The sequence below is a fragment of the Equus caballus genome, chromosome 20, assembly GCF_041296265.1.
Source record: "Equus caballus isolate H_3958 breed thoroughbred chromosome 20, TB-T2T, whole genome shotgun sequence".
In the NCBI taxonomy this organism is placed as follows: domain Eukaryota; kingdom Metazoa; phylum Chordata; class Mammalia; order Perissodactyla; family Equidae; genus Equus; species Equus caballus.
In genome coordinates, this window is record NC_091703.1 from 60,743,023 (window position 1) to 60,763,322 (window position 20,300).

Below are 20,300 nucleotides of genomic sequence, written 5' to 3' on the forward strand. Positions count from 1 at the left end.
TGCTGAGGAGCCCACCTAAAATACTCCAAAATCTGTGAAGGTTCTGGTGACCTCCAGGCTGAGCATCAGCTGCAGAGCTTCAGACTTAATATCCATACATTAATGACTAATGCCTTATTTAGGGGAAAAACAAACAAACACAAACTCTGATGTTTAATGCATATATTAAATACAGCTTAAACTCGTTCTGTGTTCCTCTGCTTTGACTAACAGTATGAAAAATAGCAGGAACTTTTTCTGTGATTAATTTCAGTAATTTTGTGATGGGTAATATATTTTCAGATGTTCAAGTAAACTGATGGGAAATGTCCTAATTTAAAAGTAAAATTATTTTACCTTGTGCTTTAAAATAGTTTCTAAAAGGTAATTGGTAATCAATTTATCAGAGTATTTGTATAATTTTAGTTAAAAATTATAACTTAAAAAATGCTTAATTCCTACTTGGATTAACTGTTCTATGTAGATTATACCTTAAAATTATCTTTTCTAAAGTTAAATGGCAAATTTTGCTCCTATTCACTATATTTTGTGTTGAATGAATACATACCATTGGGAAAATAAAAGAAAAGTAGGTTTATGTTAGAGAGACATTTTGCTGGGTCCATAAATATTGGTTTAGAATCAAAATCGATGTTCATTCTTTATTTTGTTCAAGTTGAAGGAAAATCATTATTCCATTGGCATGTTTTTCTTGACACTACTCACAGTGGTTAATGAAAAGATTAATGAAATAATGTACACATTTCATTAGAGAAAAAAATCTTTATTTTTTGGAAAGTGGTTAAATGGTTTATATCTTTCCTTTTCTGCCTCACTGATTTTCCCTCATTCTGAGCCAAAGCCTTCATGCTCCAGTTGACACACGTCAAGTCCTTGGCTTTATTATTAATATCTTCAAAAGAAGTGCAAAAGTGATGCTTACTATGGTAACAATATTCTAATTATCTTTGTTTATACATATATAACAATGTCCTCATTTATATAAACACACACATATATAATAAGATATTTCTTCCAGACTGCTCTATGTTTTGAATGCACAATGTGCTGCATTTTAATAATATTTTCTACCATTCAAACAGATAAGTTCAAGGTTTATGGTGTGAAGATGAAATAATTCATCATTCCTAGGTATTGTGCGCCCACACTTCAGGTGAGGTAGTTATATGTCGGGATAATTTAAGTCATAGAAAGACAGTGGAATGAAGAAATTATTTATAATAGTTAATCTGACATTGTACACATTTTCAAGCAAGTTATAATTACTCAATAAGTATACAGTATATATATTTATTTCTATTTTCTTCTTATAAGCAGTCCAGTAGTTGACTTAGAGCCAAGGTTAAAAGAAATATAAGTACTGTGGTTCAAATTAAATGTCTAAGTTTTATAAACTTTGTTGACTGATTATTTTTTGTCTTTGTCTCTAAAGGTAGACAATTATCTACTTTCCCTTGTAGAATATTTCTCATCTTGTCTATTCCACATTGTTTTAGTTGATTTTTCTTTCTTCCTGGGTGCAAAGCTAGAAAACCTTTCCCAGCTCCCTTTGCCATTAGATGTGTCCACATGACTAAGTTCTAGCCAATGGAATCCCAACAGAAGTGAGATGTGCCACTTCTAGGCCTGCTCCCATTAAACTAGCCACCCATTCTCTGCCACGCTGACTGGAGGAGACATGTTTTTAGTCGAAAACACGTGGCACATTTAAACTAACGTAACTTGAATAAGGTTGAATAAATGAACTCTTTACAAAGATGTGGTCAGGGAATAGGAAAGCCACATGGGATAGTATAGTATTCCAGGACCACAACATAGTTACCCTGATACCACTTCTATATCTAAAGGCTACCAAGACAAAAGGAGTTACCAGAACTTGGGGGAGAGAGTCATCTGCTAGGAGCCAAGACCTTCACTAGAGGGACTGAGCCAGCCCTGGGGACACCACACAAGGCCAAGGGAATATACATCCTGACATCACCTGCTTGCCTATAGAAATTCCTGCCAGTGTTCGCCATTGACTGAACCCCACAGAAGACAGGGGAGCCTGTATTAGTTAGCTAGGGCTGCCTCAACAAAGTCCCACAAACTAGGTGGCTTAAATAAATGAAATTTATTGTCTCACAATTTTGCAGGCTAGAAGTCCACAATCAAGGTATTGCAGGGTTGATTCTCACTGAGCACTGCGAGGGAAGAACCTGTTCCTGGTCTGCTGGTCTATCTCCTTGGCTTGTACATGGCCATCTTCTCCTTGTGTCTTACATTTTCTTCCCTCTATGTGTGTCTCTCTCTGTGTCCTAATTTCCCCTTTTTATGAGGATACTGGTTGTATTAGATTAGGGCACACCCTAATGACCTTAGTTTAACTTGATTACCTCTTTACAGACTCTATCACCAAAGAAGGTCATATTCTGAGATATTGGAGGTTAGGAATTCAAAACATAAATTTTGTAAGGACACAATTCAACTCATAACAGAGTCCATTAATGTAATCTACACAGGTTGATTTCAAAGGACAGATCAGGGAGGAAGAGATTATAGAGTGGATCTGGAGAGATGCAGAAATTTAGAGTCTATTGTGTGCTGTAGCTTAGCATACCCTACTAAAGAAAAGTGAATACTTCTTTGGTCATATTATCTGCTCCCTTACTTGAGAATTCTCCAGTAGGTCCCTACTACATATGATGTAGTTCACAGTTCTTACTGTGACATTCAATGACCTATACAACCTGACTGCCACTGCATTTGCAGACCTTATTCTCACTCTTTCCTATCTAATGGTCTCAAATTTCCTTCTTCTTCTCCTTTGATACTGTTACTTTAAAGAACATCTTCCTATCATCATCTAACAGACATAATGTTGTGTGCAGCAGGTTTCATATCCTGTTCTAGATCACTTGAGAAAATATTTGTTAATGTGTGGATTTCATTGGTTTATGTCAGTCTTCTTAAGTCTCATTCACTGTTCATACAACCACTATGCTCTTTTTCAAAACTCAGCATAATTTATTGCACGTCCACATGATTATCCATAAACAGTAACTGGTACATTTTCTCTCAGGGGTAACTGAAGATGTTCTCATGGGTTCCAGTTTATCTGGTTCCATACTGCTCTTAGCATAGGAGTCGCATACCCCCAGTCAAAGAGCCAAACCAACAAACTCTCCATGAGACAGCTCTAGGAGAGCTGATGGAGTTTATGCAATTTATTTACAAGTCTGGCTGTAGACTAAGAGCTCAAGACTAAGACAGCAAATGAACAGTTGTATCAATGGAGGGATGTATTTTTAACTGGTTGGCACTTAAAAACACTTTAAAGTCCCATAGTTGAGGAGGTCAGAAGAACCTGATTTACTTCTGCCTTTGAATTCGAAATACCACCTCTCTTCAAGAACTAAGTTAGATGTTAATTAGGACTCTAAATGGGTAAAAAACATCCCATAATATGTATGTGTATATATACTAAATGTAAACTCGATTATTATAATACAATGTATGATTATATAATTAAATAATTACATATTATATATGATAAGATAATATAATGTATGTAATGATGTTTATAATAATACAAATAACATGTGGTATATTAACAACATAATTAATATAAAACAAATGCATGATTATTATAAATATACCAACAGACATGGAGGAAGTGCAGCATCACACTCTCAGATTCGTTTTTTCCAGAGAACACAGGCACTACTCTCTTAAGTTTTCTCAGCATCTCATGCTTCAACACCCCCATGGCGCTCAAGAGCGGGTGGAGAAACACATAATTACTTGCGTTTGTTTTTCCTCTTGACTTACAATATGCTGTTGTTCAGCAGCCTAACATCGCTGAAAATTGGAAAATACATTCCTTCCCTTTCATTAAAAGATGAGCAACAGCCATAGCTAATTTCTCACTAAAACAGTCTTTAGTATGTGTGCGTTGAGGATCTTCATTATGCCAGCATGTATTTCACCTGACTTCAGCACTCCATATTCTCCTTCCTGCTTTTGTGAAGTTAAGCAATCACACATTTTTTTTTTAAAAGGGCCATGCTGCTCTGCAGAACGTCTTGTCTTTCCTTGTTCTAAGAGATAATGAGCTCGGCTACTTTTTCACGGGGCATATTTGTCTCGCTCTTTCTGAGAGAGCCCTTCATCATGGGCTGAGCACAACCTTGGGGCTCTTTTTCCTCACAGTTCCCTAAGAGCATGTGAGGAAGGATGCTTCTCTGATATTCATATTCAAGGGGAATGTCATCGCTCAACAGAAACGAGATGAAAAAGTGTAGCGTTGGGAGTGAAATGTGTGCACACCATTTACCTTGACTTTACAGAGGATGTTAATGGTCAAAAAAATTATGGCCACAGAATTCGTGAATTGAGTTAAAGGGGTTTTTTTTCCCCTTTTTGCTTCTAGGAGTATATAGTAAACGTGTAGAAAACTAAAATTAACGGAACCCTACTCTTGGTCTTTATGGATGATAATCATGGAAAAAATCATATTTCTATAAATTTCCCATTACTTCAAACAAATCAAGGCCTTGTGAGGAAATATTTCTGAATTTAGATAATTTAGACCAGATATAGACAGGTTATCAACTACTTTTTGACAAAAATAAAAAGTAACAGGGGCCGGTCCTGTGGCTGAGTGGTTAAGTTCGCGCACTTCCCTATGGCGGCCTGGGGTTTCCAAGTCCAGATCCTGAGCGCGGACATGGTACCACTCATCAGGCCACGTTGAGGCGGCATCCCACAAACCACAACTAGAAGGACCCACAACTAAAATATACAACTATATACTGGGGGGGATTTGGGGAGAAAGAGCAGAAAAAAGAAAAGAAGATTGGCAACAGCTGTTAGCTCAGGTGCCAATCTTTTAAAAAAAATGAATAAATAAATAAATAAGCAACAGTGTATGTAAATTGCAAAAAAAAAATAGACACATAAAGTAAAGGAAGGTGATTTTTTGTTGTTAAATATCCTTAAAAGTGACATGTGATGAAGATAGTGAAAAGAAGGTATTCTTGGGATTTTTAAATGTTTTACATTTAACAATTCCTTTAAATAACACTTTAAATCGTATGCTGTCCCTTTGAAAACAGACTGGATGTGTTATTGTAGAAAAACTCATCAGGTGAGAGGCGGGAGATCTAGGTTCGAATCTCGCCCTCCCGCTGACGAGCAATGTGATCTTCAGAAGGATGCCTCCCTTCTCTGAGCCTCTGCTTTCAAACGTGAAAAACGAGTGTTACGGACTGAATTAGGCGCCCCCCAAATTCGTATGTTGAAGTCCTAACCCTCAACACCTCAGAACGTGACTGTTTGAAGACAGGGTCCTTAAAGAGGTAGGTAGTTAAAATGAGATCATTCGGGGTCTGTAATCCAGCGTGACTGATGTCCTTATAAGAGGAGGAAATTAGGACAGAGATACACCCAGAGGGATATGATGTGAACACAGCCCTCTACAAGCCAAGGAGCGAGGCCTCAGAAGAAACCAACCGTGCCCACCCCTTGATCTCAGACTTCCAGCCTCCAGAATTGTGAGAACGTAAATTTCTGCTGCTTAAGGCGCCTAGCCTGTGGTACTGTGTTATGGCAGCCCAACCACATCAATATGATGGGTATTATGCACTTCCTGCTGATTAGATACAGTTATGTGTCTGTGTAGCATCTAATACATGGTTGTCATTGAATGCTAGTTAGTATTGTTCCTGCTTTTGTTAATTTTTTTTACTAAGGATGTCATTTATAATTCATATCTTTATCTTATCTTGAACCTACAGCAGTTCTTTTAGGGTACGAGAAAATCAGAGACCAAATTACATCAAGCTTCTACAGCATAGGTCATAGGGCCCATGACTTAAAACTTTTTCATGGTTTTCAAGTAAGAGTAGCCTTGGAACTTTGCCATTTTCTAACTGTAATTTTTTGTATTTAATCTCTCTCTCAGTTTTGCATCTGGAAAATGCAGGCAATAATTAGATTTGTTCTTAAAAACAAATAAATTCATATATGTAGTAGTGTTACTACTCAACACAAAATTGGTGTTTAATAAGCTGTAACTATGACTACGTGTTCTCATTTACTTTTTAACCCTTTGTCAACATGCCCCAGGCAAGAACAGCTTCCTCCGGGGTCCCCTCTGTCTCCCCCCTCACCTCCTGTGTCTGTCTTTTTTTTTCCTGAGGGGCCAAAATACGTCTTGTATGACATAGTTCTCACTGCTGCCCCAGTGCTTGTACACACGCCTTCCTTCCCTGGGTGCAGTCTCTGCCCAGAGAAATGATCACCTTGCTGGGGTGGCATTTCCCAAAGTGCATTGCTCTGAAACTGGTTATTCGAGTTAAAATCCTAAAGAAAAATGTTAACAGGTTCTGTGTCTTGAGTTAAGAAAGAAAGTGAGCCTGTATTAAATAGGGTCTCAGAGGTCTTAAAATGCTTGTGTCCACTCTTAGTAGTCACGGGAGGTATATGGGACAAAGCCTTTCCTCAATATGTTGATAACAGACCATTTTTTGGTCAATTCTCTGTAAGAATCTCTATTCCAGGCGACAGGATTTGGATCTTTCTAGCCTAAGGAGGGTAGAATTTCCTTAAAACCTGTCTTTTAATTTCTTTCCCACTCTCTGTTTTGGCCTCTTTCCTTTCTTCTTTATTGTCTTTAAATAGATAATTATTTTTACTAAATAATAATCTATTGCCATAACTAAATAATTTCCTTTGGTTTACGTACTAGATAAAGATGGTGGTGTGTGTTTTAAAGCACCACTTTAATTTAAAAAAAGTGGAGAGAGGTAAACACATAATAAAAAGGCATTAAATCTATATTAAAAATTAGACCATACTAAAAGCCAAATAAGGCAGATTAAGGGAAAATATCATCTCGACTTATCGGATTGGCAAAATTATACCTGAGGTTGGTGTGAGTTTGGAGGCGGAGTCAACTTCAAACACAGCTTTAGGAAATATGGTAATATATGGTAAATATTCTATCTTCATGATGGTGTAATGGATCATTTTAATTGTCTTCTTTATGTTTTTCTGGATGTTCCAAATTTTCTACAGTGAATATATTTTACTTTGCTTATCAAAAGAAATACCAACTTATTTGGTTTTTACGACTCCTCCTAATGAAGGATAGTGCTTTGGAAATCTGCTTGTGTAAGTTCATTGACAATATAACCCTTACAACATTCTTTCCCCAGTACGATTTTTAGGACATGTAGAAAAGACAGAATGGTTTGATAAACTTTAATCCACGCACAAGTGCATGTGAATACCAGTTGGGATAACCTCTGCTTTAAAATGGCAAAAACAATATCCAGAGGAACAGTCTTGGCCATTTATAAGAGTGAGTGGAAAAGAAAATAAGTATATCTTACCTGATAAGCAGTGCATACTTTTGTCCATCATCCACTTTAATAGTAGTGTTAATGCTTTTCAATTTTACTTCGCCAGCACAGAAAAAGTGGTACTATGAAAAAAAAAATTTTTCCTCAATTTTTCACTTTGAAATTAACATCTTATTTTTGCATTGCACTTTACAATTTACTAATAATTTTTTATTGTGTTGGAGAGACAAGAAGTCTAAAACTTAAAGAGAAGTGACAGCTCACGGTATAGAACTAATAAGACCTGGAATTAAAACACACAACTGTGTAAGTATTAGATATATATACACACACCATGCTTGTGTACATACATACACACACACACACAACACACACACTTCTGGTTTATTTTCCTGTATTCTGGGGAACCTGGCTGAGAAAGGCAGCTCCTTCTGCTAGTAGGGAGTGAGTTTTATTGGCAATTTTCCTTAGATACTAGCAACTGAGCAATGCAAAGACCAGTGACTACAATCTAGAGTGTGATGTGAATGTCACAGGAAGGGAAACTTACAGATTATGAAGGTCAAGCATTCTTTCTAAGCTTCCTGAGGTTTGAGGAGGCTTATGGCGGGACTATTGCTTATTGGGCCAATTCAGTTATGGTTTTAAAAGGGTGAAATCATGTCTACAGTAGGTATGCTTGCCCAGACATCCCTGGGAATTCCACGAGTGGGCTGCAGTGGTCTGTTTATCTTCTTAACAGCATGTGCCTGAATGTACATTGGTTATATTGTGGCTATTCTTTCCCAGAAAGGAGATTTATAGTCCTTATCTTATCTACAAAAGATTTGTAACCCACATATAAGTTAAGGAAAAACAGTTGCATAGTATTTCATAGCTCCTATGCATCCAGCTGGGCTAAATTGATATATCTAAATCTTCCCTCATGTAGTCCAAATAACAAATACAGGTAAATATAATGCTATATATTTGAATTTTCTACAATATTTGGCCATGGCAAAAGGTTCCTTTCTTTTATAAAATTATCTATAGCAGGTTCACTTTCAGAAATATGTTAAACAGCACTGAAATTTCAAAAACAAATACACCTACATGCACTTTGCCAGGACACTGGTTCCTAACACTTGGCTATACATTCTTCCCAAGCCACGTGCAACTAAGTGAAAGGCAGGGATTGCTTTTTGAATTTTTACGCTGTGTGCAATACGCAAAAAAGTTGACCAGAGGGTAAATTTAATATTTTTGATAGCATGGATAATAAATTAGCTGTTTCTTATGTATAACACTCAGAAGTCTATGTCGGTAGTTAAGATAGATAGCTATTTAAGCTTAAATGATAATGTCCTGACCAACAATGTGTGTTTCTGTGTGTGTAGGGGGGAGATAGTCTCCTTAATTTGTTCAAATATACCAGAAAATTATTTTTCAGGTAATACTAAGTCTTGTTAATTCCTATTATCTTCAGGGATGTCAAGATTAAACATATATAAAATATTTAATGGACAGTTCTCTTAACTTTCCTTGAATTTTTTCTTTTGTTATAAATAACTCCTTTATGATATGTCTACAAACAATAGCTACTCCTATTGAGTGATTACCCTATATCATGGATTTTGAAAGCATTTTACAAGTGTCAACTAATTGCTTCCTTAGAAAACAAAACAAAAAACACACAAAAATCCACAAAGTAGGTACTATCCTTTTCTTATCTTCATTATTCAGAGGTCGAAACTGAGGTGAAGTGATTTGCTCCCAGCCACGTGGCCCAGTGATTTGTGACACAGCTAATAAGTGGGGGTCTGATACTTGAGTCCCAGTAGTGGATGTATCTGCTTACCTCCTTGTTATTAGAAAGAGCCAACAAAATATTTTTAAAAATTAAGTTTGATATATTAAACATTAAAACTAAAATTTTCTAAAAAATATTTGACTAACAATTCTGCTTTTCTAGAATTTGAATACGTCTTAAATTACGACACTGTAAAATTTCAACCATAAGTACGTACTTTTGTGAAAATTGCAATGTAAATGCATTCCTGATATGATTATACTTTTAAAATAGATGAGGAAATGGGAGCATAGCCTTGCAAATCTTCATGGGAGAAGGAAAATCTTGAAATCATGAAAATTGACTAACACTGAAATTTCACTTAAATCATTACCAGGAAGCAGTAATCTGAGTTTGGAAAGAACATGGATTTTAGATTTACACAAAAGGGTAACATTCCTGGTCCATCATCCTTAAAAGGGTTCGAGGAGCATGTGTAGTACAAAACTCTGACAGCCTCAGTTTGTCTGCAGGATCTTTGTGAGATGCAGAGAGAAAACACCTGACCCTCACATTTGAGGAATATGTCCCCGGCATTCTTCTATGTGTCTCTATGCCTTTACTTATTTACTCATTGTGTTACATTTACTTCACAATGTTTATTCATTTACTAATTTAAACCTCACTATTTTTATTACCCTCACTCTACAAGTGAGTAAATTTAAGCACAAAGTTCTTAAGTGACTTGCAAGGTCTCAAAGCTTCTAAGTGGCAGAGCTGGGATTCAACTCTGATGGTCTAGCTCCAGAGTCCGTGAGCTTAATAAGTTTTCTTAAGATGGAGCCTGACACATAATTGCAATTCAATAAACAACAGTAGTTATCATTATAGACATATCAATATACATCCTTTCTTTGTCATAAATCCTAAAGGAAAGAAGTTCTACACCTCTTTGCACCCATTACAGTTTTATAATTCCTAAATGTCTTGGTTCAACCTATCACGAATTTATTTTTATCCATTTGAAAGTGAAAGGAGTCTCTGTCATCCATTATTTCATAAAATATTTTCACCCAGAATTCCTACAGGTCTCTGGCCATTCCTCACAATGTCTCCGCTTGGAGCTGTCCACAGAGGGGAAGGAGCCAGCTGAGTCAAGACCCTGCGTTCTGGCAGCTGAGTCCGCAGCAGACAAATGTGCCAGGGGAACTACGCTGCCCAAGACCAATGCTCAGTATTACGTGCGTGTTATACTATCTTACATTTGGTCTCTATATTTTTTCTGCTTACTATAAGATTAATGGAAATTTCTAATCTCACTGAGGAAAATGCTGTAGAGCAGGGATCAGCAAACTTCATCTTAAAGGCTCAGACTGATGTTTGATGATTCATTACAGTATTCTATTCATTACATAACTCTATGTTCTTGCTCCGGTTTCACCTGTTATTATTACTATCTGTAATCAATTGAAAGCAATCTGTGGAGACCAAATTGTGTCTTATTTACCACCTGGCAAAGTGACTGTTGATAGATAAATGTTCAATGAATGAGTGAATAAGTACATGCATGAATAGAAACACGGCTACTACCGCTAATCTGCTACATCTGGTTGACACTAATGATACCAGGCGTTGTACTAAACTATGTGTATGTGCTATATTACTTAAGAAAAACGAGCACTTGAAGAAAGTCAAATTGGTATGACTTGGCTTATTTAAATTATAATGTATACTTCATCATTTCATCATATTTAAATCACATCATAAAAGAAATGGTAGATAAAAACACAGTTATGTTTCATATATTAGACCGTGTTGATTTAATTACCTTATTGCAGTGATGATTTTAATGACTTCCTTAATCTGGATATTTAGAACAGGAATATGAGGTGATTTGTTAAGGTAGAATGGTGTTGGATAAAGAATATGCCCCTTCAATTCAAAATTGGCTTCAAAATTTATTTTTTATTAGCTGTGTAGTCTTTGAATTCTAAAAGAAGGTTGTTACAAAGACTGCTAAGTGTCAAGTCAGCAATCTCAAACATTTTGATCTCAGAATCTCTACTCTTTTAAAATTATTGGGGATCCCATAGAGTTTTTGTTTACTGGGTTCTATCAATATTGGTAATACTAGAAATTAAAATAGACATTTTTAAAACACAAAAATACATAAATACACATTACATTAGCAATCAGAGGGATGACATCATCACATGCCATGTGGTCTCTGGAAAGCTCCACCGTACACTTACAAGAAAGCGAAAAAGGGAAATAACATCTTGACATTACTATGAAGATAGCTCTTCCCTTCAGGACCCTCTGAAAGAATCCTGGGGCTCCCCAGGGATTCCAGATCACATCTGCACTAAAGTTATAAAAAATGGTAACAATTACTATCGTTAGGAAATTGGGAACCTAAAAGCGGAAGAAAATTGCAAATATAGAGAAAAGAAGAGAATGAAAGCTATTCAAGGTATATACTATTTTGATATATAACTACTGAACACGACGAAATTACAAAAACAGAACATAGCCTGATGGTGAGTATAAAAGACGTATTTAAGCTTAAATTTTATTTTGATAATAACCACTAACGTGGAGAATCAGAACAACTTCCTAAAATTTACTTTAAATTAAATAAATTTAATGACTTACCTTTAAAGTACCATTTTCAATAAATAATTGAGTAACAAATCCATCTATTGAGTTTGAGTCTTGCTGCATATAAAGCAGGAGTCCATAGGAACTAGAGGTCTGAAATTCTAGGGAGATGTTATTTTGTGGATTTAAAAACACATCCTGAAATTCTAGATAGGAATCTCCATAATAACAAACACAAGTGAAATCTGTGGAGACAGAAAGAAAATACAATTTAGGTTGGAATTGGACGTTCAATAGTTGAGTTTCACCTTATTAATACTAGCATCATGTTTTCTGAAATGGCTCATACGTGACTCTTTTCTGCCTGTTCCAAGGCTGGGCACCTGTTTACTTTGCCATAGTCACAGTGGCTTGCCATAATTTTTCTGTCTTAGGGGCTTCGTGACTAAATCTCCTTGGAAGGCAAAAATGTCTAGATGAGGGCTCTTCAAGAGTGTTTTTACGTAGATTTTATGTTACAGATCAACAGAAAGAGGAACGTTTTCTAAAGATGTCCTCATTCACTGTATATAAGATGTTGGTACAAAATTATAATTTATGTTATTGTTCATTTGATTGGGTGGCTTTTGAGGGCTGATGGAGTTATTGGGAAGTAAAGGAATTGTCACCCTTTTGTAGCAACATTATATTGTCTGAGCTTCTTGAAAAACATCTCTCTCTCATTCTTTCTTTTTCTTTTGCCTTCTGAATGATTACATTGGTGTTTTTTCAAGATTGACACCTGAGCTAACAATGTTGCCGATCTTCTTTTTTTCCTGCTTTTTTTTTTACTCCCCAGATCCCCCCAGTATATAGTTGTATATTTTAGTTGTGGGTCCTTCTAGTTGTGTCATGTGGGACGCTGCCTCACCATGGCCTGATGAGTGGCGCCATGTCTGCGCCCAGGAGAAAGCCTGGGCCACTGTAGCAGAGCGTGCGAGCTTAACCACTTGGCCATGGGGCGAGCCCCTGAATGATTACATTTTTATTAGCCTTCATCTTTCAAGTAAAATATGGAGACAGTTTGAGCAAAATGCTTTGACAATTTAATTTCTTAAATTTATAAATATATGATTAATGAAACCTAGCTAGCTTATTTCTATGAATAAGTAATTACTCTATATTATTATTAAAAGTTACTTTTGTTTAACAAATACTTGATTGATTGATGTTGACTGAGGATATTCTTGTAACAATGGTTTGTGTATCTCCTCTTTCCCTTCCTCCCTTCTGTTCCCACCACCAACCACCATATTAGAATCAGAAGAGAAGTAAGTCCGTACATACACACAAACTCTCTCTCCTTTAAAACTTCTAAATTGTTTATTCTTTTACAATTAATAGAGGAGGTTATTCATGGAACCATATGAGTTTTAGTTTGCTGTCCATCACAGGATAATACTCTTTTTAAAATCTGTACTTTAAAACCTCTACAGAGTTTTTTTTTTTTTTAAAGATTGGCACCTGGGCTAACAACTGATGCCAATCTTTTTTTTTTTTTTTTCTGCTTTATCTCCCAAACCCCACCCTGTACACAGTTGTATATCTTAGTTGCAGGTCCTTCTAGTTGTGGGATGTGGGACACCCCCTCAACGTAGCCTGATGAGCAGCGCCATGTCCGGGCCCAGGATCCGAACCCTGGGCCGCCGCAGCGGAACGCACGAACTTAACCACTCGGCTACGGAGCCAGCCCCCCGAGTTTTTATTCTACGTGGAGCATTTTTCTTATTTTACATTTTCAATAAACCTTTAGAAATACTCTAAATTTTCAAAATTGCTAAATTCTCAAACTTGTTAGAAACTCTAAGGAAATAATCAGCTAAACCTCAAAGAAACGTTTTCTTTTTAACTAGAAATAAGAAGGTTCAAAATACTGCGAGAAAACATTAGTGCTTTGTAGACATAAAAGCATATGTTTTAATCAAGACTTTCATTAGTGAAGGTAGCTCAAAGGTTGAAAACATGAGCAATGCACTTTCAATTTTGACATTCTGATTGTTTTAGTTGTTATGTGATATAGACAGATATTTCTTCCTTGTAGAGTTTTAATGATGATGTTGAAGGCATAGAACAATAAAATTTCACACAAAATTAAATAATTTGAAAAGGTTTCAGCCATTCACTTGAATGAATTGAGGAGGGAGACAAATATTCATTTGATTTAAAGTTCACAATGTGAAAGAACATGAAATATTTTCAGACAAAATCTAATATTGCAACATGAATGTACCCAACATTGGTGAAATAAAGAAATTACTATATATTTTTAAACGCCTTAGAAAGAAATATATTGCTTAACTGACAATAGCTAACTCAAAAACTCTTTTAATTTCATTATTTTAAGATATGTATTCTATGGAATAAATTTTTAAAATTAAGTGGGTTTATGCTCCTGTGACTCGTGCTCTGTATAAAAACCCACATATGCTCTCAATTGTAAGCTACTTGAAGTCAAGAGCCATAGATGTTTGGTTCATCATTTTATCCCAAGTGCCTGATTTTATGAAGCATGTGAAACTACTTACTATCTTTTATGGGAAATACAATTGCTTTTGTTTAATTGCACTTGGAAAATTATATTCTGTTATGTTTGGATTCAAAAAATCAGGAAATAGTTTTGTATACAATATTTGACCATATTTGTAATGTTTTCTATTCCAATGCATGAATATGGATCTTATTTTACATCTCCTTTAGCAAAAATCTTAATCAAATAAAAAGAATGGTGATTGCAAACACATAGTAATTTTGTGAAGAAAGTGTAGAGACTGTTTCCAGAAATGATGGGCTAAAGTAAAATAATAATTCCACACAGTTTTTATCATCGAGAATTAAATCATAAGTTCTTGCCTTTCAGTTTTCTTTTTCCAAATAGAAGAATCTTTATGTGAATTGTATGCCCTCACATTATAGTTATACCTCTGAATGAGTTTATATGCTTTTGGTACAAATAACCAGAAAGCCCAATTCAAAGTAGCTTCAGTAAAAGGAAGTTCAGGGATAGGGTGGGCTTTCAGATGGATGTTTGTGTATGCATAGGCTCAGCTGGCTCCTCGTAAAGACCCAGACTCCTTCTGTCTTTTCATTCTGATATTCACATGGTGAGCTTTAATCTGAGACTTGCTTCTTTTCTGATTCTAATATGGAGGCCAGTGGTAGTTTAAGTGACATACTTCCTTATTTATGTCCAGTCACTCAGTGTCCTCTATTTTCAAAAGAGGAAGGAAGAACTTTCCTATGTGTAGAATGAACCTTTCTTAGCAGTTAACTGGCTAGAACTGAGTCCCCTTCCACTGAGATGAGGATGGGGTCAGTTCACACTGAGACCTGTGGGGATGGTTTCACAGTGGACAAAATTGGTATTCTGTTGGGAAGAATGCTTCAAAATCTAACCCCAGTATTTCTCCAGATTCATGCCTTATTTACCGGCTAATATCTGACTGTTGGATTCCAAGACTCAAAGGACTCAATTTCCCAGCTAGAGACTTAACTTCCACCTCCAACTTCCTGCCTCTGCCTCTCCTTCTGAGAGGTAGCTCTTGCCTTCATTTCTAACAGCATATATTGACTATGAGGATGAGTCTAGCCACTGAAAAATTTATTGGAAATTTGGTTCTTCTTGCTAGATGGGCAGTTGCCAAATGTTTTTTGACACATAATTATGTGAATTTCCAGTGCATATTGACTCATTGACCCACTCCCATTGCATGAGGATAAAGAAAACCTCAAAGTTGTTTTAAGTGGAAAATCAGGATTCAATAACCTTGCCCTCCCCTACTGCACACAGAGGGTTTTAAATAGATCAGAAGTATAATAAAATAAATATATTTTGGAAGAAATTAATAATACAGATTCTTAGGCATAAATAAATATTTAAATTAGAACAAACGAAATAAATGAATGTGCATAATATTCAATTATTTGACATTAGGAACAATTACTCCAACAGCATATTTTCCTTTCAATAAAACAAATGTCTAGTTAGAAAAAGTAAAGGTTTCTTAGCTTGAGCCATTTTTTGTTTATTGATTAGCAGAATGTAAAATACTAAATACGTTTTAAAAAACAGAGTCATTTTTATAGTTAGTGTTCTATATTCAAGATTAAATGTGAAAGTTGGAATCTTATGACAGAATAATTCAACATCAAACTTTTCTATAAAATTGATAGTCTGATAATGACTCTATAATGACTGGATAGTTTAAATGAAGGACATATATTATTTAATCCTATTTCTAGTAGATTATTGTCAACATCAGTGTAATCCGAGATTAATCATTGAAAGAGTGATTCTGTATTGCTCTCTGGAGTATGTCTCACTAGCCATATGTGAAGAAATAATCCATAAGTAAAATGCAAAATGGCCTTTTATTTGTTTCATTCGTCTTGGAAGTAATACCTAGGAAATAATATTAGATATTTGTAATTTGTGTGTGTGTTTGCAAAATTTTCAGTTAAACAAACTATTAATTTGAGAAAAGACTATAACACTTAAATATAATTCGCATAGGAAGATTTGCTACACTGTTTCTTAAGAAACCTGTGTTGTCTTGATACTTGATTCTACCAGAAAGCAGATCAGCAACCAGGCATTAGCTGCAGAAACTCTCTGTGACTTGGTTCTCTTCATTTGTGTTGTTTGTAGAAAAAGGAGCTGGGATTTTATCATTACAAAATACTCTCCATGTTTAATCCTTTGTACTTCTATGTTCTACAAATTGTGTTTAATTCACCTTAAAATCCAACTTTACACAATCCATTTAAATTCATGTCAATTAGCTTCACATTGCCTGATAAAGCAGGAGAAAGGAAGAAAATGAACATTTATCCACTGTTTACTATATGCTAGCTTTTGATAAATCCTTTACTCAGGCCTCTTAAAATGTTGATTTTTCTGTTCCTGGCAATTTAAAGATTTATGCCATTTGAAAATGCTTTTGTAGGAACTAAGCATATTTCAAAATAAAGTATGAAATATTTGTTTCTGTCATAGATTTTCATACATTGATTAGTCCACAGACTGTAAGTCAATGACATAATTTATAGAGCAAGTATGAATCACATAATGCACAAAAACCCCAGATGTTTACAAAGCAAACAATACTGAAATGAAAACCAGAGGATGCAGTTTAAGATTGACAGAGACCCCTCAGTGTAGCCAAAGGAAATGCATGATAAATACGAACTACAGAGGCAGATTTTAAGAAAACATGTGATTGCAAGAAAAGCACAGAATTGAATACATTTTTTTCTGAAAGCAATTAACAATCTTTTTGAAAGCAAGCACAACACCTATGGTCACAACATATCACCAGCAAATGGAAAGAGATTTTCAGGGAAAATTCCTTTAATTAATAGGCACCTGTAAGGCTAAGAGATAACTGTTCAAATACAAATCAAATCATGCCACTCCTTAAAAACCTTTGTTGAGGGGCCAGCCCAGTGGCACAGTGGTTAAGTTTGCACGTTGCGCTTCTGCGGCCCGGGGTTTGCTGGTTTGGATCCCGGGTGCGCACATGGCACAGCTTGGCAAGCCATGCTGTGGCAGGTATCCCACATATAAAATAAAGGAAAATGGGCATGGATGTTAGCACAAGGCCAGTTCTTCTCAGCAAAAAGAGGAGGATTGGCAGCTGATGTTAGCTTAGGGCTAATCTTCCTCAAAAAAAAAAAAAAAATTGTTGAGCCAGCCCTGATGGCTGAGTGGTTAAAGTTCAGCGCACTCTGCTTCAGTGGCCCCAGCCCAGTTCCTGGGCGCAGAGCCACACCACCTGTCTGTCAGGAGCCATGCTCTGGTGGCATCTCACATAGAAAACTAGAAGGACTTACAACTAGAATATACAACTATGTACTAGGGCTTTGGGGAGGGGAAAAAAAAAGAGAAAGAGAGGAAGATTGGCAACAAATGTTAGCTCAGGGTGAATCTCTCCCAGAAAAAAAAAAAAAAAATTTGTTGCTGCCAAATGCCTGTGACAGAATTGCTTACTATTTACTCTGTATAGAATCTGTCCTTTTTCCTTCTGTCCTTTAATGTGGAATACCAATTATTCCAGGTAACTTACAGGGCAGTCATCCTCTCCTCACCTGCATTACCACTTCAGTCACCCCCATCCTACCTGTACACGGAGTCTATTTCTGGGATAATTATCCCATTCCATTGGCAAGATGGTCTACTCCAAGCCAATCAGACACTGACTTAATAAGTATAGCCTCCTGGTAAGTCTTGATATTGGATGTGGCAAGTCCTACATACTGTTCTTCTTCCTTAGGCCTGTGTTGCTTTCTGTTTGCCCTGTGTCTTTTGATACAAATAGTAGAATCAGGTATACATGCAAACACCCCATTAAATAATATAAAAACTCTCATTAGAAATTGACTTGAATTCCATCATTTTTATAGAAAAAAACTGCAAGTAATTGATATCTTTGTGATACTTTGTCTTCTATACATGGACATGGTACATGTCTCCATTTTACTAGGACTTCTACAACATTTTTAATATAGTCTTATAATTTTTCTTCAAAAAGGCCATGTCTATATTTTCTTAGGTTAACTTCTGGAAACCTTATAAACTTGCTATTTTAAATAGTTTTTCATAACATTATAGATTTAACTCATTATGTTGGTATGTTGAAATGCAGCAACTGCTGGATATTGAACAACCTTGCTGAACTCTCCTATTTGTAATAATACTATGTCATCTGTGAGTAATGAGATTTTTCTTCCTTTTGTTTCTAATTCTTAAACTATCTTGTTAGCTTATTACATTGCCTAAGACCGTCAGAGAGAACACTGCACTGAAATAATGATAATGAGATACTTTTTGTTGTTTTGCTTTTGTGGGGAAGGCTGTTAAGCTTTCTCCTTTGAGTGTAATGTTCTGCTTTATTTTATAAGGGATATCTTTTAACTCAAGTAATTTTCCTTCTACTTTGCAGTTTCCTGAGATTTTTAGCAGACCTTAATATCAAATTTTATCAGTTTTTCACTTATTGATATGATTATATTGTAAATAACTTTGATATTCTAATATTAAACCTTTGTTTTATCCCACAAATAAGCCCCATTTGTTTATAATGTGTGTACATACACGGATTTCATTTGCAAGAAGTTGTTTTTGGATATTTGCATCTATGCTGATGATTGAGATTGCCTTTGAATTCTCATTTCTCAGGGTGTGCTCTCTGATTTTCATAGTAAAATTTTATTAGCTTCATTAATTAAGTTGGGCAATGTGAATTTCCATTGCTATTCTCTGGAAGTGTTTCTGTTGACTTATCACTCAAATTACACATCAAACTATAAAATTATGAATTGTACAACATCTTAAAATAACTATAAAGATTTCATTTAATGTGCTGCTTAGGAATCAGAATGTTGTAGTAGACAAAGTAGTGACTTGCAAGGAGATTTAGTTTTAGTTTTAATTTGGTCGCTTGCTCTGTGTTACCTTGGAGAAGTCACTTCACCTCTCTGCCTCCCGTCTTTACCCATAAAATCAGGTGGCAGCTATTATAAACTTGTAATGACAACAGATTTAATTTTAGTTAGGACTCCTGGGTTTAACTACACATTTTATCTCTTGAAATCATGGGATCTTGGATAAATCTTTTAACTTCCTTGAGCTTCTCCGTTTCCTCATCAATACAAGGGCAATCACAAGGTTGTTCTGTTATAATATATGTTGGATTGCCAGATAAAGAATTTGCTCAGTTTGTATTTGGGAAGGAAACCTCTTACAATGAAACAGAAAGCCTTTACAACCAAAATTTATTTTAAAAATAGTTGTTACGTGCGTATGCTCTCTGTCGTTTTGAGGTGTATATTTGGAAAGGTCTGAAGCATACGGTATTGCCACATTAAGCAGATCTGGGTAGAATCCGAAGGATTCCAAGGTGATGTGTAATGAGGTTGCTGTGAGATACAGAAGTGCCCTCTATTGCCATTGTTATAAGAGGAGCTCACATTTTTATTTGTTTTACCTATTTACAGGAGTAAAATACATGAATAAAACTAAATTAAAGCTGTAAATTTTACTAAAATCGTTTATGTTTATTACACTGTTCTTTACTCTTAACACCTTTACATGCATCCTCTAATTTGATTCTCACTTCAATCTGGGAAGCATGTGAAGCCAATGTTCTTAAGAACCCTATATTTGTATCTAGGAAATCGAGTCTTAGGGAAAGTAATTTGATCATAGATCTCAGAAATGGGCTTCTTTCAACAAAGTATATGTTCTTTAACACCAGTTTTAGTCTGTGTGAACAGGCCGCATATCCATTACTTTCAATATATATTCTTAGCAAATGTGGGGGATCAGAATTTGCTACCCCAAAATGTGTCTCTTTGGCTTGATTATTTTAAGGAACAAAAGAGTCAGGAAGGAACTTTGGCCTTCCCCCTAACTGCTTAAAAGAATTTAAGACAGAATACCTATTCCAGGAAGGAGCTATCACCATAGATAACTAGGATAATATGAAGTAGGAGTAATAGACAGGGAGGAAGCTCGCAAGGCCCATTTGGTCAAAGTCTTCCCCATGTCT

General features: G+C 35.7%; 1 protein-coding gene across 1 annotated transcript in view; it reads right to left on the bottom strand.

Moving 5' to 3' along the window:
* LOC111769165 (protein eyes shut homolog) overlaps positions 1 to 20,300 on the bottom strand; it is a 1,017,614-nt gene that overhangs the window by 538,330 nt on the left and 458,984 nt on the right. Inside the window, exons 16-17 of the mRNA XM_070244139.1 lie at positions 11,770 to 11,960; positions 7,377 to 7,468 (exon numbers count right to left, since the gene is read on the bottom strand). Coding sequence (XP_070100240.1) covers positions 7,377 to 7,468; positions 11,770 to 11,960 — 283 coding nt within the window. The remainder of the gene's footprint in view (positions 1 to 7,376; positions 7,469 to 11,769; positions 11,961 to 20,300) is intronic.